The sequence below is a fragment of the Aspergillus viridinutans genome, assembly GCF_018404265.1.
Source record: "Aspergillus viridinutans IFM 47045 DNA, scaffold_7, whole genome shotgun sequence".
NCBI lineage: Eukaryota > Fungi > Ascomycota > Eurotiomycetes > Eurotiales > Aspergillaceae > Aspergillus > Aspergillus viridinutans.
This window is the reverse complement of record NW_025091223.1, coordinates 1,842,083-1,862,677: the sequence shown is the minus strand read 5'-3', so window position 1 is coordinate 1,862,677 and position 20,595 is coordinate 1,842,083. Positions and strand designations below refer to the sequence as shown.

Here is a 20,595-nt window from a genome sequence, read left to right as displayed (position 1 = left end):
TGGTGGTGCTGACCCAGAATGTGTCACAAGATATATTCTTCCTCATTTGGAGATGTCTATTGGGCAACTAAATCACAGCGGCGAAGCGAAAGAACCACAACAAAGAAATGATGGATATGGAATATGTCTCTGGATCTCTGTTCCTCACGGCGTGTTCTTTGTCGACGTTGTCTTAGACACTTCTTTGACCAGCACAAGTCCGAACAGAGACAATAGCATTGACAGCAGAAAGCCTTTGTCTTGAGGCTTTTCTGACTAGTATAAAATGGCTTCTCGATATCATGCTCCTCTTTGCAAAGCATCTTCTCGCTATCCATCAACTTCAACATCATCAACTGCTTCTTTACCATTATCATCAGAACTTCGACCTTTCTCCTTACCCAACGACAGCACCTTGCGCATACGACACCACAGCAAAGAGGCAACCCTGCGTGTTCTGAATTATTGTCGTCAACTTGAAAGGCAGACGCCTAGTATATTGAGACTTCGCCAATATCCCTCGAAAGCATTATCCAAGGCTGCTTGAGAGATTCAACAAGACCCGGGCCAAGATGCAGCGCGCAATTCAGATGAGGTACCCTCTGATGGCCACTGACCTCAAGAAATCCCAATTGGCAATGCTAATTCAAGTTTTGAACTTACAGCATTCGGTACACTATACCCACGACAATATGGGACGACTTCTCGAAGTGCGCAGCGAATTGATCCACCACGCCATCAAGAACCTCCCGTCTGAGCTTCGGAAGTCCACCTTGCTCCAAATCCTGCCAAGTTCCGTCCTTCGCGCCGCGGAGCTGTGTCCCTCGCACCAGGGATTCAATCCCTATGTCATTGCGAACATCTGCAGCCTGATCAGAAAGGAAGTCACCGAGCATCTGGACGTCATTGACTGGTACTCAGATAACCTCGACCAAAGCCACGTCAGGCTAGTACGCGCGCTGCAATCCATGCAAGGCATGTGGTCTCTGGTCCCGCTGGGTACTCGTCCTCCGCCTATAGCCCCGGCACCTTACCAGGAGAACAGATGCGAAGCATGTATCTTGGCAAGTGTAGTGCAGGAGCCGATGTTCCTGCAGAACCTTCGCGTCGCCCTCATCAGTCGGACAAGAACTAGATCCAAACATCGCGCGCCTAGGCTGCTGGCGTTTATCGACCAGGGCATCAACTATTACGGGGACCGCGCCCTGCAGTACTGGCACGCAAGCGGTCAAATGGCATTCGATTTCAAGGCCGCCAGAAAAGCGGCCGTGAAAGCGTACAAGAAGCGCCCGGAGCGCATTCATCGCCGCGAGGACTACACCGATCACCTGCGCAAGCACCCCAAGAACAAAGGCAAGTCTATCAGAATGGAGCCCGGACAGCCAGAAGCAGCTGGGTTCGCAGAGGCATCCGGCTATGCAGCGAGTCGACACAGTGATGATGTTGATATGCAATCCATCATCGTCTACATGGACCACAGCTCCGCCGAGCAGCAAGGCTTACACCGAAACCCCAGCCAAAGAGCGAAGGTGCATTCTCACCGCGCAGAGATCGTCAATGAGCGGGATACGATTGCCGATGAGATCATCGCGACCTACGAAGCCTTCGGAGCAAGAGATTGGACACCCCGTTCCACCACGAACCTGCCCGCCGGAGTGCCCACTGTTCATCCCCTGTCGGTCCCCAGGGCCGCTCACTCGGCGATCTCAGCGTCCCACTACGATGAGGACCACCCCATGGGTGAAGCAAGCTACATCCCTCCGCGCAACAACTCCAACTGGCAGAGTGCCGCCAACGGAGCCGCACTCGGCTCCTTGGAGGCCCTGTCGAAGGAGGTCGAGGGCCTGACGCTTGGAGGACGCCTGGGAGAAAACATCGAAGAGCTTGCAGGTCGATACTGTGATCTGCTGAGCCCGGTGGCGTATCACTCTGACTCGGAATATAGCGAGGCATCTTGGGAGGGCGCCCCCGTGCGTGAGGCCGGGCCTGGAGATACCACCTGGGACCTTGTGTGCAAAGAGGGTTATTGACAACCTTCTCCAGGTCAGTGGCTGGGACAGTGCCCGAGATGTGTCATGCGGCGAGTGCTCGCATAATTCAGAAAAGGAGGGAAGCATTTGGAGGGACTTGAGAATTTTTGACGCGAATGAGTATGAGGACATTGGGAGATTGATTTTGCGGGGTTGTTCCAAGAAATCTTGAAGCGTGCACATCGAAAGCAAGAGAGATGAGAGGACTCGGGAGAATGTTTGAAGTTTTGTTTCGACTGCAGTTTCGGGGTTTGGGATCGTTGATTTGAGAAATATACACATTGCATTGAGTAAAGATATTCATCAAAGAAAGCTCATGATACAGGCCAAAGGACCAAGAATGCATGATCCACATATTAGTACAGCATGATTCAGTAAAACGTAAAGAATGGCTAAGAATAACCTCTTTCCGCATCGATCGAAGACGTCCAGCAGCTTCAGTTCTTCCATGCGTGAGTTAAAAGACGTAAAAGTATTATAAACTTAATAATGCAAATTCCGAAATGGATGATAAATAATCAGGCCTGAAGGACACTGCTGGTCACTCCATGATTGACACCCTTTAGACCGTCGACATGGGGAGACAGAGTCACAGTTTTTCTGCGCAAACGTGCTCGTGCGTTGGAGTCGGCTGGCGCGTCTGGCGACACGACTGGGCCCTCATACGAATTCTCTTCACTGGAAGATGCTGCAGCTGAAGAGGCATCCTGATTGAGTTGTTTCTGTGCGGCCTCTCGAGATCTTTCGTAGCGGAGTTTGACATCACCCTCCCACTTCGTATTGAAAAGACGATCCCAGAAAGTGAAGAATGGCTGAGAGAAGTTCGTCTTGATACCCCAGCTTTGATGGTGAATGTCGTGGTAGGCAGCATTGTTGTGAGTAAAGTGTTGCAAAGGATCCCAGGGGAAAGCATAGCCGCAATGATCGTCTACAGTCTTGATAGTGGAGCAAGTGAAGAACCACATGGACTGACGGTTCGTCATGCGCGTTGCCAGAAACGCAATGCCAGCACCCGCTGTATCGAGAAGGAAGCCTTCCACCGGGTGATTATAGAGTGCGCCGAAAGCGTATGGGACGTAAAGGCGATGGTGGCGAGAGTGGAAAGTGACTGTAAATTGTTAGTGGGTTCTCCCAAAAGTGCTCGCAGCTTCATAGATCAAAGTACATACCGTAAAGCCAGCGGTTCAGATGCATCGCACGGTGGAGGAAATATTGCCAAGTATCGACGATAAACACTCCCACCGTGAACTGTACCGCAGGGATAAAGTACCAGTAGACGAAACTGGCCATTGACAGCTCCCAATTGGTGAAATCAGGTACAAGCGCTTCAATACCGCTGTCCAGAACAAAAGACTGAGTAACTCCGGGATATTGTCCGCCAGCTAGTACACCAGCTAGAATCGTATGACCGTTTTGAGACAGGCTACGTGATAGGCCCAAAGCATCGACTCCGAACACAGCCAACAGACGTGGGATTGCCTTCTGAGCAAACCGAAGGCGGCGCGCCCACACGGCAATATCGTACTCCTCTTTTCCAATGTATTCCACGTCGTCAAAATAGCTTACCGACATACCAGCCAGCGTTTGAACAACCTGTTGCAGAATGACATCTCTGACCACATCCCAGCGCGAGACCTTATTCCGCTTCAAAACCTCGGCCGGAGTGTGCAGACGATACTGTGGGAAAAGATCGTAGACATCGATGAAATGGTAAACCATAGATAACCCCCAATATGCGACAATTGGCAGAATCAGAGCAAGAATGTTGTCTGGGATCGGCGCAAGAAGAGGAGGACGGGGCGTCAAAGTGTAACTCGGCAGAGGAGGGTAGTCATGCTCGACGGATGCGTTGACTGCCATGGCTTGGCTGCTAGGGCGTCAACGCCAGAATACGTATATGAAGGAGGATGAGCGCAATGTGATGAATCCGAGAGATCAACGCATGGGTCTGTGAAAATCAGGCGAGGGCGGAGGTTGCAGCGATGGCCGTCAGGAGTCAAGTTGCGGCTGCTCTTAGGTGAAGGCCGAAGATACGAGGAAGGACCGTGGAAACAAACGTACGGAAGGCCGAATTTTAGAGGATGCGAAGGCCCTAAGCAGGGAGATGAGAGGCGATGTCGAAAGAACCAACGGTTGATCGGGAGGTCCGCCACAGTCAGGGGACGCGCTGCAATAGGCACAACTACCAAGGAACCGAGGATGCCGGGTCAATCGACCAATTTAGGCGAGGAAGGCACTTAGAAATCGATGTTCACCCCAATCAAGAACAACAGCTATAAAGATATGGAACAATAAGGACTGGAGCAGGTGCAGAGATTTGGAGGACAGAAAAAAGTCCCTAGCAGTCCATCGCGATAAGTAAGGTAGTAGATCATCAAGTGGCACCACAAGAACTCATATCCGGGCCGTCGACTTATCTAATCAACTGGGGATCATATGCTTGTTAAAAATGTATTGTACGATACATCAATTTCTAGAGCGCCGAAGAAGGAACCCTAATGTAAATTACGTACTGTAATTACCATAACAAGAGCCGTTCTGTCAGGAGGAGCCCCCTGATTGTGCAGTCAAACCACCGCTTCGTGGTAGAGCTGCGCTACACTCTGGCTTGAGTTTTGGACTACCGATCCAGTGATTGCCACAGAAAGCTCTCAGGCTCTATCACATAGACTAGATCTTGCCCAGATTCAAAACAAAATCGGTCTGGTGTGGCAATTCTGCCTGGTGTTCCCATCTGTCAACTGCTGGGCCAGACAGGTCCACCAGTCCCAAAGAGGCTTAGCTCTGTTTTGCCCCTCGAGAATCGCAGGTGAAAAAAAAAACCCCACCAAAAGGTTGGAACGGGCGCCACTAAAAACTTCTATTTTACCCCCTCTTTGGGTTCTTTCCAGCTACTATTTTCTTCTCTTCCTTCTCCTTCTCTTGATCTGTCCAGCCGTGTGCCATTCTCTTCTATCGTCATCCTTTCTTCTTTCGTTGTGAAGTTTTTCTCTCATCACATAATTCAAAATGATCATTTACAAGGTATATACCTTTGCTTTGGACGTTACCCCACTATTTATGTCGGATGTGGCATGGATAGAAACAGTTGGATTTGTCAACATGGCATACATATAGGCGCAAGTTGCTGACGTTCTTTGGCTTGTATAGGATATCATCTCGGACGACGAGGTCCTCGCTGACACCTACAACATCAAGGAGGTCGACGGTGTCCTCTACGAGTGCGACTGCCGCAAGTACCTCAAGAGGGCCAATGAGGACTTCCAGCTCGAGGGTGCTAACCCCTCCGCTGAGGGTGATGATGAGGACGCCGGTGGTGAGGGTGAGGCGGTCATGGTTCACGACATCGAGGATCAGTTCCGTCTCGTCTGGCTCAAGACCGAGGAGGGCTTGAAGCCTTCCAAGGACCAGTTCAAGGCCCACCTGAAGGGTATGTCGCCCATTTCAAGTTTACCAATTATGGCATCTCAAGCAGTTCGCTGACACTTGTTTCTAGCCTACATGAAGAAGGTTCTCGCCAAGCTTCAGGAGAAGGGTGCTCCCGAGGAGGAGATCGAAGCTTTCAAGAAGGGTGCCCCCGGCGCTGTCAAGAAGATCCTTGGCAACTATGACAACTACGATGTCCTTATGGGCAATTCCATGAACGGTGATGCTATGTATGTTATGTCCTCAGCTGTGACGAATCAGTCAATCCTTTACTAATCCATTACTAGGCACATCCTGATTGACTTCCGTGAGGACGGTGTCACTCCCTATGCCACTCTCTGGAAGCACGGTCTCGTGGAGATGAAGGTTTAAATGTTCTACAGTTATGAAGAATCTCATGATCCAAAATTAGGGAACTGGAGTCCGCGGTTGTTTTTAATTCAAGCATACTGATGAGGTTGAGTGTTTTTTGCCTGATCTCTGAAGTTTATACCACGCATCCAGCTATCTTTCTGTTATAGCTCCACTACACCGCATCTTCCATATCCTTCCAATATAGTTACGCCTCATGAATCCATATCTGTTATGTCCTATCCGCCTAGCGGATACTTGAAAATAGAATTATATCCATACCCTTTGAGCGTCAATCACTATCATGAATTTTTATTTATATATACAACAGTAAACCCTGAGCCTATGTACAGTGTAACGGTGGATAAGGGCAGAAGAGACGTCGATTCATCACAATCAGCAGTACGAAAACCACTCCGGATCTCGCACATCACTCATCCCCGTATCACTACCCCCAACACTCGTATTGCCACCAACATCCCTCGTATTCGCGAGATCGGCAAGCTCGAATCCGGAGACTGGATCGAGCTCCATCAACTCATCTGCAACAGGAAGATGCTGTCCAAAGACTGCATCCCACTCAGCCCAGTCGAAGTTCAGATTCGGATCGACCATGCTTGGCGGCGTAGGTGCTGCTCGTGGTTGCGAGGCAGGCCAGGACGTATCAGTATAAGGCAAGGCGGCTGAGGACGATGTGAAGAAGGGTTGAGCGAACGGGATAGCCGAGGTGAGCGGCGGTACACTTTCCGGAGGAGAAAAGGCCGAGCCAGTGAGTGTGGGTTCGAGCGTGAGGATGGTTGTTGCAGGGGATGTAGAGAATCGGGGAGTAGAAACCACCTGGGGAGTTGCAGGCACTGCACTGGGGACCGAAGAAGGTAGTTGGTATCGCAGGGGACTGGGTCGTAGGGCTGGATTGGGAAGGAGATGTGAGCGTGTCATGTTGTAGAACATTTTCGAGAAATCCGTCAGCTGCTTTCGTGAGGTCAACGGCGTAATAGTGGACGGGTTGCCGGAGGCTTGGGTCGGGTATGAGCTGGGGACCGGAGAGTATTCGGCAGGTGTCGAAGGCACGCCAGCTCGGATCTGAGCCTGTTCGGTCCATAGTCTCTGTGGATCTAGGCCTGCTTTTTGCCACGCCTTTTGACGCAGTCGTCGGATCATATCCCATGCTTCGCGGCCTCCGTCTTTCAAAGGTCGCTGAGTCGTGATGCCGTCCTCTCCGCCAACGACTCCGCCATCGGGACCTGAAAGTGAGAATACCTTGTCGATGAATGCCCGTGACTTGGAAGCCTCGGAGCTATACGGTCGTTCGTAGAGATCGATCAACATGATCATGGTTGCGTGCATCGGCTGATGATTGCCGGGCCAGCTCCACTGGAAGGGCTGGAAGTCTGGATCGGTGGCCAGGGATATAAACTTCTCCATAAAGCCGTGGCAGTGGCGGAGCGCGCTATCTCCGTCAGAATCTTCCATTATATCCTTAAAAGGTATCATCAGACTTACCTTTGTCTAGCCGTCGGCCAGATACGGCTCCTGGCGTTCTTGAGAAACGGTTGATAAGCAACACAAAAAGCCTGTTCAGGGACTTGATTAACATTAGTTCCAATGATGTCGGCCTTCGCATCTTACCTTATCAATGAAAAGCGAGAGAAGTATTCTCGCCCACTTGTGGAAGGCTACGAGAACATGGGAATGATATTGTTCTGAACAGCCATTTGGGCCGTCACCAGGTAGTTCGGTTTCACCGGATCGAGCCTCAACAGGGAAGCGGGATGCGAAGGATCGTGATCTGTCCGAGTTAAGCGAGTGGACCTCTTGGTTCTTCGCTTCAGGTATTCTGTTGATGATCGAGTTCAGTTTGAGCTGGAGATCGACCAATATGGAACGAAGTTCCTCCATATCTCTTCTTGTGACAGGCTCAGTGCCTAACTGGATCTTCAGTATACGACGAACAGCACCTTAAAATGTCAAGTCAGTCACCTGACCAGTAAGCAAGTTGTTAGAAGTCACTTACGAGCCATGACATATTTGCCCCGTGCTGACAGATAGTACACGTTTACCATCGATGGACCGCCACAGATCGTGGGGTCATCTGGGTTATCTCGTGGCCGCAGACCAGCAGCGACCAATCTCTCGTACTGTTCGGCTTCCGCAGTACCCAGAAGCGTGTCTTTGACTTCACTGGTCTCCTGGACATCCCAGTACTTCTCGTCACTGACGAGAGGTGGAAGTCCACTGGACATGGCGACAACGCCATCCATATGCACAATATGCCACCATATCCGGCGACGATACTCTGCTTCGCAGGGTTCAATGCCGAAATTAGCCGGGTCCCGATGCAGGCCCATTGTTTGTGCAACCCGCATAGAAAGACTAATGAATAAACTGCTCGTCAAAGGTTCTTCCTCTCTGGAGAGGATCGTCTGTACTAGAAGATAGGCAGCGAGCCCCTGTAATGATTGGCTTGGGGGAAATGATATCTCGGTCAACCATCGTGTAACCTCGTCGTTGTAGGCCTTGGAAAGCGCGGATCGTGACGAGACATTGAACTCAGCCTTGATTGTCCGTATTGAGATCGTGACTGAGCCGCCATACCAGATAGCGTAGAGTAGAGGGATAAACGACGGATCTGGACAAGGCTCCCCAGAGTAGCTGCTATAATCATACCAATCCCAGAAAGCATTGTACAATTTAAGGATAGTAGGTGGATGAATGACCGGACTTATGGCATGAATTCCGGACATGAAGCCTTTGTAGAGTATATGGCTTTGCCGTTTAGTAGGGATATGGTCAAGCATGTCGGGCTCAACCACCTTGTGTTTGACGGACGGCGACTCGCTCGAGGGGAACAAGATGGACTTCTGAAAGGTCTCGCCACGAGAGAACCTGTCTCCAACTATCGCATCGGGGCTTTCCGCTGATACCGAGCTCTTCCATTGACGGTCGGGTGTCCTGACCATCTCCTCACCGTAGTTTTCGTTGCGTGCAGACTCGTTGTGTGAGCGATTCTGATCTCTGAGCAATTGATTGAGTTCATTGATCTGCCTTTGTTCAGCTTGCAGCCCTAAGGAGTAGATTACTTCAACAATCAAAACATACCTCTTGGGAGATATAGGCCCAATAAGTTGTCCCAACATATCTAGTATTCGTTCAGCCAGAGCGTCCACCTGCCCACGTCTCCCGCGTATAACTTACCTCGACCTCCCGCCGTCTTCCAAACTTAGATGGCCTAGATTCAAACTCCCGACCGGGTCCACCAGGTCAGTAGCATGACCAGCAGGTATGGGGAATTCGTCTCCGCTTGAGTCGACGCCGCGACGAGGGCTGTCAGGCCGCGAATTGGCAGAGGATCTCGGCTGTGCATCGTTTGCTTGTCTAATTTCAGCGCTCATGGCCTCCATGTTCGCCCGTTGTTCCAGCAGCTGCCGCTCCATCTGCTCCCGCGGCTGATCCGTCTTGCTCAACCGCTCTATCATCGAAGCCAACTTGTCTAGCCGAGCCTCAATCGCCTGCGATCCGAACTTCTTCCCGTCAGAGTGTTCCGCCTGCCTCAGCTGGCCCTGGATCAACTGAATATCATCAACATCCTGGTCCAGCGGTCGAGAAGTCTCTCTTCGCCGCTTCACGCCATGAGCAGTCTTGTCTTGACCGCTGCGCGAGGCAGCGTCTTTCTGTAGCGTCGCATCGTAAACGCACTCGGTTCCGTTCTTCACGCAATTCCCGCAGACTGGATGGACCTTTTCCACTTTTAGCATGGCCTCTGGAATACAACAAGATAAGCGACGACAACCGAGGCGCGTACCTTGTCGCATTTCACTTTCCGTTTCCGACAAGTATGACAACTGTAGCTTGCGCGGTTCCGAGTAATCTGGCGGCCCGCCGCACGGCGAGCTTTACCTGCCGTAGTTCTGCTCGGCGCAGGAGAGCAGAACAATGGCCGAGGAGAGTCGTAGCCTGGTCGAAGCTGAGGCTTGGGGCCCGAATTCGGGGACCCGTAGCTGGGCAGGCTTCTCGTGGGGTCTGCGTTCATGATCCCTCGGTCGGGGAATGGCGGGGTCGTCACTTCAATCCATCAACGCGCAAGGACATCGGAATGCTGCACGCGACTTGACATCCGCAGCGCAAATGTGCATTAATGTACACAACGTTTCTGAATGGCTGATCGGATGGTTTGTTGGAAATTAGTACGAACTACGGATCTGGGGAGATGACGCCTCCGGGGTAAATGCTGGTTATCGGAGACCACCAGCCAATGACGATTACGGTTTACGAAGTTACTGACTTTCACCATTCCAGGCCCTCTTCAAGGTAGTTTACAGGGTACCTAGAATGTGGATATCAATCTGGCAGAGGAAATCTTATTCTAATATTCACCGGAGAAAATTAAGCTGTCATGAATTCATGAGTTTGTATCAGAGAACAGCATAAATGGAAAATGCCGTCTAGTCACCCACCGCACAACGCCTTTCGCCCATGCAATGCACCCAGAAGAGTAATAGATACAAGAATCAGATAGGTGACGGTGTTATATAAGTTCTCGACATCAGGCCTTGCCCTTCTTCTTATCCTTCTTCTTCTTTTCGCTGCCACTCGCGGACGGTTCGCCCATCATGCCAGCAAGATTGGGCATACCAGGGATCTGAGGCATTCCAGGCATTCCTCCCATGCTTTGCATCTCAGCCATGGCATCTTTGAGAGGGTTATCGCTAACACCTCCACCACTGTAAGCGGGGGAATGGATCGGGAGTATCTTTCCAATCTTCCAGCCTCGGGGAGCCGGAGGAGCACCAGGAAGCTTTTCAGGCATCGGAAGGCCTTTGATTCTCAGACGGTAGGGCGATTCTTCGTTCGTGGGGTGAGCTTTGAGATACTGCGCAACGAGGATATAGAGATGATGCTCTACAGCCAGTTAGTCTTAATTCGCAATCTGCGAGGGCGTGGAGGAGGGAATTGGAAAGCAGCCAGGGGCAGTGCACGTACTGTTCTTGATCTTAGGATTGACTAGGTTGCCGTCTTCGTCCTTCAACATAACACGCACCCGTCCCGGATTCGCCCAGTCCTTCGGGTGTAACTTTTCCGGCTCAAAACCGACATTAAGGCCCAGCATTTGTACAGCATCGACAATGTCCCGAGCCAACGGATTCTCAATGGCAAGCTCTGTTCCGACCTTGCGGCCTTCGGCTCGGGATCGAGTCTTGTCGAAGTAGACTGGGTATAAACATTGAAAATGCTTTGGAATCTCTCGGCGAGGCTCAGGAGCTGGTCTCATCGGGATATTCGAAGCACCGGGAGGAGGCATTGCAGCAGGGGAAAGGATGGAGTCTGAGGGGTCGGAGGGAGCGATCTCCTCTGGATCGGAGTCGTAGACCTCCTCGACTTGTGCGTGTCGTGACATTTTGATGTGCGCTATCGTTGTAAAGGCAGGCGCAAGAAAATTGAAGAGTTGTTATGAGCGACAGCAGCGCAGCGACTGTCGGTCAGGCGTTTAAAAGTAATGGTCGTTGTTGAGATCTTGAGGTCTGTCCTTTGAACCTTTCTGTGCGGAATGGGGTTTTAGTGCGGAGCGGAGAGCTCGGAGTTCTTGTCAACAGTTTCCGCCTTGCAACTGGACCACAACTAGCTGTCTCAATACCACTACAAGATGGAGAATAAATTTCTCAATAAGCAGCGTTCTTTCTAAGCATGCATTATTGCTGGTGAGATTTGAATGCCTGACTTTAAGACCTGCTTACATCCTTAGAACTGACGAAGTTTCCGTTGCAAAGCAAAAAATATATAATGGTTAACTCACACTACAACAGCACAACTTGCAAGACACGCCTAAATGAGAATTAATTAACTGAAACAAGGAGATCCAGAAAGCTCAAAGTGGCTACATGCTATGTGCCACTCCCAGCTCGCCGTCTCTTCCTTTTACGGCTTCCCTCTGACAGCCTGTGGGGTCGACTAAAGAGAACAAAGACGGCTTTGGAGATTCAGGCATACTACTTTTCTATTCGGTCTAATAAGAAGCTAAGTGTACCGGTCACGCAGCAGTGCAGCTAGGTCGCACATTATGGCCTTTGACATCACTTTGTACCTGGTTCTTCCGCGACGCTTAATTGCTATTTTACTAGGGAATGTCGTCTTCACTTTCGAACAGTTCAAAAGATGAAACAAAACATGGCAAGAACCCTCTTGGATCATGCAAGACGGGGCATTGAAACCATTCAGTACATGGCCATATTCGTCTCGGTCAGGTGTCATTCCTTGCCATTGGACTCCGGCACCGATTCTGTCGGCGGCCAAGGTCAATAAGGACAGCTTTCTCATTGACAGGATCAAGTCGTGACACAAGAATGCGCAAGCATTCTGGATCAGGTTACCTCATGTGAGCTAGCTGGGAATCTTTCTTCCAATGTGATACACTGCTGTAGCCGGAGAATGTGGGTTCTGATAGATCACAGACAAGCGGCATAGGTCTACTGATGCATTGCAAGCTCAAAATGTCCCCCTCTAACATTAGATAACCATGCATGATATTCGGCGCCCATAGAGGATCTGCGATGATGAACTCTGAGTCATCGCCAAGGGTCAATGCTTTTGAGCTCATATAAAGTCGGTGATGAGATCCAATGAAGCCTTTGTCAATGCTACAAGACTCGTAGACATGAGAAGACAACTTAAGGAAATCCGTCCATCACGGTGGCGTAGAGTAGAATTACAGAATGTCCATCCTCGTACGAGCAGAGTGCATCCCCTAAATATGGGATCATCCAGCTAATCAAAGAGGTAGATACCTTGTAGTTGATACATGAAGGACAACGCTGATTGGTCCAGAGTTAACCGAGAAATGCCGAAGAAAGAATAGCGTGATTGCTGGTCGGCGATCAAAGCCAATCCTGATCTCGGCTTTGACTATATCGGCATGCCGAAGGCTCCGCCCCCACATTTGGAGAACGAGGATGGGGTATGAGGGAGTCGTTGGTGATAACAGCAATACCCCAGGTACAGAGCGCTGGCCGCGTATAAATAGGTTATCCTTTCTTATCATCTGCGATATTTTGTGCGGCTTAAGCCACCCATACTCAATATTGAATCGACCCTCGCTTTCATCTTCTTCATCTCGCATAGATACCAAAGCTTCTTTTCAGTATGACTCAGACGGGTGTGTATAAGCGACGTATCCAACTATATATGATTCTCCGCCTAACATCGCATAGCGTCCAATACTCGCAGTGCTGTTCTGCATAGAGACACACGCTTTATTCCTAAGAAGGCCGTCGGCGGTAAAGGCAGCTATATCTTCCTGGAGGACGGAACAAAATTCCTCGATTCCACAGGCGGTGCTGCCGTTTCTTGTCTAGGCCACGGCCACGAGAAGGTCACCCAGGCTGTCGCTGACCAGCTCAACCAGCTTGCCTACTGTCACACTGCTTTCTTCGGTACCGAAGTGTCGGAAGAACTTGCTCGATTCCTTTGCGATTCGACAGGGAGCAAGCTTTCCAAGCTTTACGTCGTCAGCTCTGGTACGCGACCGTCCTCAAATTTGAGACGAGAAACACATCACTTTGCTGATTTAGTTGATTACGCGTAGGCTCTGAGGCCGTCGAAGCAGCACTGAAACTCGCACGCCAGTACTTCCTCGAAGTATACCCGGCCCAACCACAGCGAACCCGGTTTATCGCGCGCCTGCCGTCTTACCATGGAATCACACTCGGCGCCCTAGCAACAGGAGGCCATGTCCTGCGTCGCCAGCCCTTCGAGCCTCTTCTCGCACAAAACACCTCCCACGTCTCGCCATGCTACGCTTATCGCGGAAAGAAAGACGACGAGTCGGACGCAGATTACGTCGCACGACTAGCGGCAGAGCTGGATGCGGAGTTCCAGCGAGTGGGACCAGAAACTGTGTGCGCGTTTATCGCTGAGCCGGTAGTTGGTGCGGTGAGTACTTTACCCCCAATTCGTCACCGTTTGTCTCGCATGCTAATCTCGACATTTATGGGTTGTCTAGGCCCTCGGTGCCGTCCCAGCCGTTCCAGGGTACTTCCCAGCCATGAAAGCCATCTGCGACAAGTACGGCGCCCTTTTCATTCTCGATGAAGTGATGAGCGGCATGGGCCGGTGCGGGACCTTGCACGCATGGGAAGACGAGGGCGTTGTTCCCGACCTCCAAACTATCGGTAAGGGACTCGGAGGAGGGTATGCTCCCGTTTCTGGTCTCTTGATCGGCGAGAAGATCGTGCAGGCGATTGACAAGGGTACTGGCGTTTTTCGACATGGACAGACGTACCAAGGCCACCCCGTCGCTTGTGCAGCTGCGCTGGCGGTTCAGAAGACCATCAAGGAAGAAAACCTGCTTGAGAATGTGCGGGCCATGGGTACTTATCTGGAAAAGCAACTCCGAGCGCGGTTGGAGGCTCATCCGAATGTGGGGGATATAAGAGGAAAGGGGTTGTTCTGGGGGGTATGTCGCCATCTAGGTACGCGTATCGAAGGGAAAATGCTGACTGACGCCGTTATTATAGATTGAGTTCGTCAAGGATAGGGCCACAAAGGAGCCTTTCGCGTCAGAGACTGCCGTCGCCTTCCACGTCCAGGAGACTGGACTGAAGCCAGTCTATGGAATCTCCTTATATGCAGCGAGCGGATGCGTTGATGGCATACGCGGTGACCATGTCCTTCTCGCTCCTCCTTACAATGTGACTAAGGAGGAAATGGATGTCATCGTTGAGACGGCGGGTAAGGTGATTGAAGAAGTCTTTGTGAACATCAGCAGTGTCTAGAAGACAGTAAGACTCTACGGCAGTTAATCGTGCCTTTATGACTACTCGAGTGCCGGGATGGCATCATTTATGACCGTATTGAGATCAGATTGCATTCGTATTGCGAAATCTATATGTTCATTCAGAGTACTCAAATGATAAATGACCTTCGCCGAAAACACCCCCTTGTTCTTTGGCCATGGATCCCTCACTGTCAGAAGTATGAACTATTGTTACACATTAGGACGAAAGACATTATTTAAGCCTTTGCCTCAACTTCGGTGCTCTTTGAAAGAGCCACCTCCTTGCTGCCTTGCGTCCCATTGGCGACGGGGGCTGACGGAGGTCCTTCTCCCCACATGCTCGCGACAGTCTCCACAGCCCGTTCAATGACCACGCGGACTCTATCTCTGAGCACGGCGTTTGCACACTCGACCTCGAGATTTTCGAGCCATACCCGCGCGACGTGTTTATCAACCTTGATCTCAATTCCGGGATACGGAATCCCAAGTGCTTGAAGACGAGCAAGTTCTGCTGCTTCAATTTCTTCCGTGTTCTCGTCCTCTTCGTCCTCCTCGACGTCCTCTTGAGACTCAGCAGGAGTTTCACCTACGGCATCTGATTCGGTCTTGACGGCGGCTGATACCGACGGATCGCCCTTGGTCGTGCCGTTCGCACGAATACCAGAAGGAATGCGCGGTCGTTCAATGAGTGCAATATCCGATCCAAATTGCGCCTCTAGCATCATGAGCAGATTCTCAAATCTCTCTTCAGGTCCTTGGTGGGCATGGGGATTAGGTAGTTCCAGGTCGCTATGATGGTGATGATGATGTTTAAGCTTTGCAGATTCTGCGGTCATTGGTCAGCATGAAAATAATCCGTGAACGAGAAAAGGATCAGCATACGCTTCACCGATGCAGGACTGCTCTCAACCGTGAGCAGCACCGCCATAACTGCGTCGGCAACACCGTCATTCATCATGTTTCCCTCCCATTCCAGTTCTACCTCACGAGTCCGAGGGTGATAGCGGATGAGCACGCAGCCCATGACGAGATATGTCTGCATGTCCTCCATCGGGATCTCCTCATCCGCAGGCTCTTCTTTCATTTTGTGCTCTCCGTTGACGGCCTTTGTGGATTCTTCTTTGACCTTACCCTGCTCGCTGATACCGAGTTCTTCGATAGCGCCAAAGGTACCCTCAAGTGCCCATCTGATCAGGTCCATACTTGCAGAGCTAAGTGTGACATGCTGCTTGCATGTTATGGTCGTTGTTGTTAAACCAGCATACTCGCGGAGGTCATCAGGCGCCATCAGCGACAGATCAAATCCATTCTGAACCAAGACCCCGGACATTAAACGGCCATCGTCCTGATCCGAAGGAGGAGCGACTTGGGCTAATTTACCGACAACTTTCGCGAGCTTGTCTTTTCTGAATGGAATGCGAACTTCATCGCAATTCGCTGGAGTATAGACTTTGACTTTGACGGTTTTGTCGGCATTTAAACTAAGTAATTTTGACTTAAGTCGCATCATCTGATGCTTCTCGCCGTGAACAAGAATCTGGGAGATATGAGGCCACTGACTCATTGGTTAAGGATGCAAGAGTTACTCACCACAACAGGTGCGGCCACCTCCTCGATAAAGTTACGGTTCTCGACACCATCGACATGTGCCGCAAAGCTGATTTCGTCCACCGTACATCTTCGGGGTATCATGATCTTCTGTTCCTCGTCGGTGCCGGTGAGCCCTCGTCGGGAGACTCCGCCCGCCGACCGTGACATCACGGCAGGTATCTGTTCAGGCTCGTTAAGCAGCTGCTTGGCCATTGTTCCCTCCACGCTGTATCCAGTCATAACGACGCCGTTACGTTCGTTTGGAGCCCATCTCTCTAACAGTTCCCTACTTGTTCCTGTTTGGAGCATACCGGGTGAAGCCAGCATGACGCATCCGCCTAAATCGTCAAAACGTTCCAGACTCCGAAGACTCCTGACGAACTTGAAGTCCCAAGGTCCTGCACTGGCGCTCTTGTCACCACTAGCTTCCGCCTCCGCCATGCGCTGACGAAACAGCCGTTTGATATTGTCGTTCATGGCGCCTATGTAGGTCTGGTACACAACCATGCATCGTCTAGCAGTATTTCCAATGTAGTAGATGGGTATTTTTTGCAACTCGGGATGCGTTTCCCAATATTCGTCAAGAATCAGGAGCAACTCTTGAGCCCGCCCGAGAGCGAAAACAGGCATCAAGACCCTACCCCCGCGGTTCAGAATTCCCGTTATTGCCTTCATGAGAGCCGCTTCCCTCTCCAGCCGCGGAGGATTAGTCGATATACCGAACGTGGACTCGGTAATTAGGACATCGATTTTGATACCCTTGGGTACCTCTGCCGGGATCAGATGCCTGTCTTCTTCCCGAGAGTAATCACCAGTGAAAAGGATATTCAAGCCAGCTATCGAGACCAAAAACATAGCAGCACCGAGCACATGACCGGCCGGAAAAGGCGTAATGCGGATGCTATTTATCGTGTGGGTCGTGTTGAAATCGATCGTCTCAATCAAAGGCAAGGTAGACAAGTGATCATGTTCAGTGTACAACGTTGTGCGTTGATCAGACGATGAGGCCGTATTGCTGACTCTCACATTGTCCTGGATGAGCCATTTGTAGATGGCTTTGGTCGCATGTGTCATGAACACTCGGCCTTTGAAGTTGGTCTTGCTGAGGACGTAGGGAAGGGCGGAAGAATGATCGACGTGAAAGCTAAGATCCGAGAGTAAACTTATCAGCCAACTTTCTAAGATGTCTAGAAAAGCCAGTAGAATCTAGGATGCCAGGGTATCCGAGGCCTCCACCGTGCGAACACCAATATCGAGATACAAGAAATTAACAGCTGGTATGCATTGTATTGTATGGCTCATGTACATGGATCTAGGACCGGTATGACTGAAGCAGAAGGGCTCTCCACAGAATGCAGCAAGGGCCCTGAAATGTCGACGCCCACGCGGCCCTCTCTGGAGTGTGATGGAACATCGAAGGTTGTCGTTGAAAAGCAAAGTATCAGATGGGAGGGAGCAATCCACGTACTGGCTTATGAGAAGAATATCAACCGTACTTAGGTCGAACTCGTCAAAGAATGGGAGAGCCGAAAAACCTTCTTTCGCAGGATGCATACCCGCATCGAACTATATTGGCCATCAGTTAATTGTCGTCAAACATGAAGGGGTATTGCACTACACACCATCACTGTTTTCCCTTTGTATTGAATGATATGGCATGACCGACCGACTTCATTACCCCCGCCTAAGCAGTAGAAAGCAAGTTCATCAGACGGGTCAACGGGTTCGTCGTCGAAGGCGGCGTTCAACGCCGATGCCTTGCGCTTGGTCGCCATGAAGTGAGGCCTTGAGTATGAGATAAGAACTCAATTACACAGCATCGAGAGATGAGACCGTAGAGCTAGCGGTTGTGTGGAGACTTGAGTCAAGCACTCCGGATTTGTCAATCTCAAAAACTGCTTTGTTTTGTATCTCAAACGGCGCGAAATAAACCGGCCATCGAGTACCGTACAATGACAAGAATTTCAGGACTGCAAAGAAGATAAAGTAATCATGGATCTGATGCACTAAAGATGATTCAATCAACGGTCTCAACTGCTGTCACACGCAGCTGAACCATCCTTCACTCAGATGGACTTTTCGCTCACAACTGCTTTGAAAGAGTGAAGCCGCAGGTTCACTTGTTCCCGGAGATTCTGCTGACATAGCACCCACGTGACCTGGAGCTCCCTCTGCGGGATCTTGAGCAAGCAAACCTCGTCGAGTAAAAGCTCCCTTCCCATCCGCGAAACGACGCATTTAAGTCAGTCTAACCACCACAACCTCGATTCTTAACCTGTTTCGGCTCTCCCGGCGGCGGCTTCCCGCGATTTCATGTCAACCTGAATGCTCTGAGATGGTTACGGCTGGCGGCGGCGGCGGTTCGAGCAGTCCGCTCACGTTTTCAACTCACGCGCGGACATCTTCATAGTCGCGACAAATTCCCGATACCTACCGCATTTCTATCTGCTGGCTTGAAGCTCAAGCATTCTGACCATCATGGCGCAAACTCAGCCTCAGCAGTTTGCTCAATCAATGTCTCCTCCCGTATCCTCACCTTCACCTAGTGCACCATCCCCAGTCAATGGAGGCGGCATCCCTCCCCCGTCTAAGCGTCAGCGCCTTTCTCCTCTTCCGCAATCCCAATCCCCATACGCATCTCCCAGCTTTGGGACGTTGCAGCTACCGTCAAGTCAACCAACCCCAACTCCCATGAATGGATTCAACATGAGTGGGATGCCTCAAACACCCGCCCCGCCACCACCTCCGGGAACAATGGGACCACCTTCTCGGCCGGTGGAAAAGGCGACAGACGCTGCCGAGTTAACAGATGTTCTGGCCTCGTCTGGAATCGATGTCAGAGAAGAAGAGGCCTTTCTCACGAGTAGTTACTCGGCTCCAGGTGTTCAAGCGCAACAGCCCTTAAGAGTACAACAACCACCGCCACCGCAACAACAACCTCAACTAGCCCTCAATACCTCTTTCGCCTCCCAAGCCTCTACTACCGGGACAATTTCCACCACCCCCAGTTTCAGCGAAGCGTCCCAGTTCAAGCCGCAAACCACACAAGACTCTTTCTACACCGAACCGGCGTCGCAACCACCTGTGCCGTTCAAAGATCCCAATGAGCCGACACGGGAAGACACCGAAGCAGCCAGACGCGCACAATACCATCTACAAGAGCCTTTCTTACTGACGAAGGTACTGGAACAAAGGCTACAGAGACGCGGCTTTGAACTTGGTGTTCGCATACCGGCAGAGGGCTTATTCCACCCCGTGCCAGGTCGTCCTCAGCCTATTGAGGTTACTGGACCAGATGGCTCATCTATCGTGCGTACGGGGAAGACTATCCTAAACCAGGAGGGTGCCCCTTTGGTTGATATATTGAATTTGATGTCGATTGCTTGCGAGGAACGGTTGCGCACAGTGGTCGACTATTCCTCAACACTGGCCAGAAGCAGGCGAGCCCATTCTCATGGAAAGGTTCCTATCGAATGGAAGGATCTCGCAGAATCATCTGGCTCAGTGAACGGTGGTGTGGACAACCCTCAGACACCACTCAAACGTAAGCATCAAACTCAGCTCAGGTTCGTTTGGGATGCTAACAAGCACGAAGGGCCTCATTCGGCGACTGACTCAGCGGCGACCTTGACCGAGAAATATCGTGTACTCATGGAGAAGGACGTGTCCAGTGAAGAGGCTCGTGCCGCCAAACGCGCGAAGCGCAGTGCAAACGCTATCCTTGGGGAAGGTGTTTTGCCCAGAGCGGACTCCGTCGACGTGCCAGGGTCTGGTGCTTCGACTCCAATCGCAGAAAAAGCTCCGAGCCTCGACAAGAAAGGTCTATCGAAGAAGGAAGCAAGGAAACTGATGGATGCAAAGGCCAGCGAGGCTCACCAACATCAGCAATCTGTGGAGACTGCCCGATTGGCCACGAATAGCATGCTGTCTGGTCGTATGTTCGGGGCCAAAAAATCATACTCATGGCTGAATCGAGGCTCGGCTACTCCCAGTGGCTTCGCCACTCCGTCACGAGTCAATCCCGCAACTCAAACCACTGGCGCGGAGAAGACCGGCCGCGCTGGAGAGCCAGCTCCTGTCCCTACTAAACAACTTGGGACTTGGCGGGAAGACAAAGCGAAGGGTGCTGGAATCCAAGTCCGCGATATTTTGTTCATGCTCGAAATGGATGGCAGAGGCTCCCGGCATGTGCAGAAAGCCTATTCCAAGGACATCAAAGAAGACCGGTCGGACTAGTTCGTTTAGCTCACGCTCATATCCAGTTGTCTGTCACCGAGATAAGTGGCAGAGCGTGTTATTGATCTATGTTTCGAGCTCCGCGCAGTTACTACGCAGGTTCGTCGTTCTTGGCGTTGCGGTTCACCTTCCATTCAAATGGCATGTTCTCCTGCTCTCGAGGCATAGGTTTTGTGTCTTTATGTATGCATTTTCATGAGGCGATACAGGGACACT

The 20,595-nt window shown here is 51.1% G+C and overlaps 8 protein-coding genes across 8 annotated transcripts; 4 read left to right on the top strand and 4 right to left on the bottom strand.

Moving 5' to 3' along the window:
• Positions 1 to 551: 551 nt before the first annotated feature.
• Aspvir_009060 (uncharacterized protein) lies at positions 552 to 2,009 on the top strand (the record flags this gene model as incomplete). Its single annotated transcript, XM_043272212.1, has 1 exon — positions 552 to 2,009. One exon carries the CDS (start codon positions 552 to 554, stop codon positions 2,007 to 2,009), a length of 1,458 nt encoding a protein of 485 aa, XP_043128147.1.
• Positions 2,010 to 2,527: 518 nt separating this feature from the next.
• sur2 (sphingosine hydroxylase) lies at positions 2,528 to 3,869 on the bottom strand (the record flags this gene model as incomplete). Its single annotated transcript, XM_043272211.1, has 2 exons — positions 2,528 to 3,117; positions 3,179 to 3,869. 2 exons carry the CDS (start codon positions 3,867 to 3,869, stop codon positions 2,528 to 2,530), a joined length of 1,281 nt encoding a protein of 426 aa, XP_043128146.1.
• Positions 3,870 to 5,018: 1,149 nt separating this feature from the next.
• Aspvir_009058 (translationally-controlled tumor protein) lies at positions 5,019 to 5,807 on the top strand (the record flags this gene model as incomplete). The annotated part of the gene is made up of 4 exons (XM_043272210.1): positions 5,019 to 5,033; positions 5,160 to 5,439; positions 5,506 to 5,665; positions 5,723 to 5,807. The coding sequence occupies 4 exons, from the start codon at positions 5,019 to 5,021 to the stop codon at positions 5,805 to 5,807; spliced, it is 540 nt and encodes a 179-aa protein (XP_043128145.1).
• A 375-nt stretch (positions 5,808 to 6,182) lies between these two features.
• On the bottom strand, positions 6,183 to 9,816 carry Aspvir_009057 (putative C6 transcription factor; the record flags this gene model as incomplete). Its single annotated transcript, XM_043272209.1, has 7 exons — positions 6,183 to 7,236; positions 7,290 to 7,360; positions 7,416 to 7,744; positions 7,801 to 8,827; positions 8,886 to 8,925; positions 8,982 to 9,523; positions 9,589 to 9,816. The coding sequence occupies 7 exons, from the start codon at positions 9,814 to 9,816 to the stop codon at positions 6,183 to 6,185; spliced, it is 3,291 nt and encodes a 1,096-aa protein (XP_043128144.1).
• Positions 9,817 to 10,329: 513 nt separating this feature from the next.
• On the bottom strand, positions 10,330 to 11,181 carry Aspvir_009056 (RNA-binding signal recognition particle subunit SEC65; the record flags this gene model as incomplete). The annotated part of the gene is made up of 2 exons (XM_043272208.1): positions 10,330 to 10,685; positions 10,767 to 11,181. The coding sequence occupies 2 exons, from the start codon at positions 11,179 to 11,181 to the stop codon at positions 10,330 to 10,332; spliced, it is 771 nt and encodes a 256-aa protein (XP_043128143.1).
• A 1,739-nt stretch (positions 11,182 to 12,920) lies between these two features.
• Aspvir_009055 (aminotransferase, class III) lies at positions 12,921 to 14,551 on the top strand (the record flags this gene model as incomplete). Its single annotated transcript, XM_043272207.1, has 5 exons — positions 12,921 to 12,933; positions 12,989 to 13,294; positions 13,363 to 13,709; positions 13,780 to 14,232; positions 14,294 to 14,551. 5 exons carry the CDS (start codon positions 12,921 to 12,923, stop codon positions 14,549 to 14,551), a joined length of 1,377 nt encoding a protein of 458 aa, XP_043128142.1.
• A 238-nt stretch (positions 14,552 to 14,789) lies between these two features.
• ysh1 (cleavage polyadenylation factor subunit YSH1) lies at positions 14,790 to 17,918 on the bottom strand (the record flags this gene model as incomplete). The annotated part of the gene is made up of 5 exons (XM_043272206.1): positions 14,790 to 15,379; positions 15,436 to 16,090; positions 16,144 to 17,287; positions 17,612 to 17,709; positions 17,766 to 17,918. The coding sequence occupies 5 exons, from the start codon at positions 17,916 to 17,918 to the stop codon at positions 14,790 to 14,792; spliced, it is 2,640 nt and encodes an 879-aa protein (XP_043128141.1).
• Positions 17,919 to 18,621: 703 nt separating this feature from the next.
• On the top strand, positions 18,622 to 20,379 carry Aspvir_009053 (uncharacterized protein; the record flags this gene model as incomplete). Its single annotated transcript, XM_043272205.1, has 2 exons — positions 18,622 to 19,687; positions 19,739 to 20,379. 2 exons carry the CDS (start codon positions 18,622 to 18,624, stop codon positions 20,377 to 20,379), a joined length of 1,707 nt encoding a protein of 568 aa, XP_043128140.1.
• Positions 20,380 to 20,595: the final 216 nt, after the last annotated feature.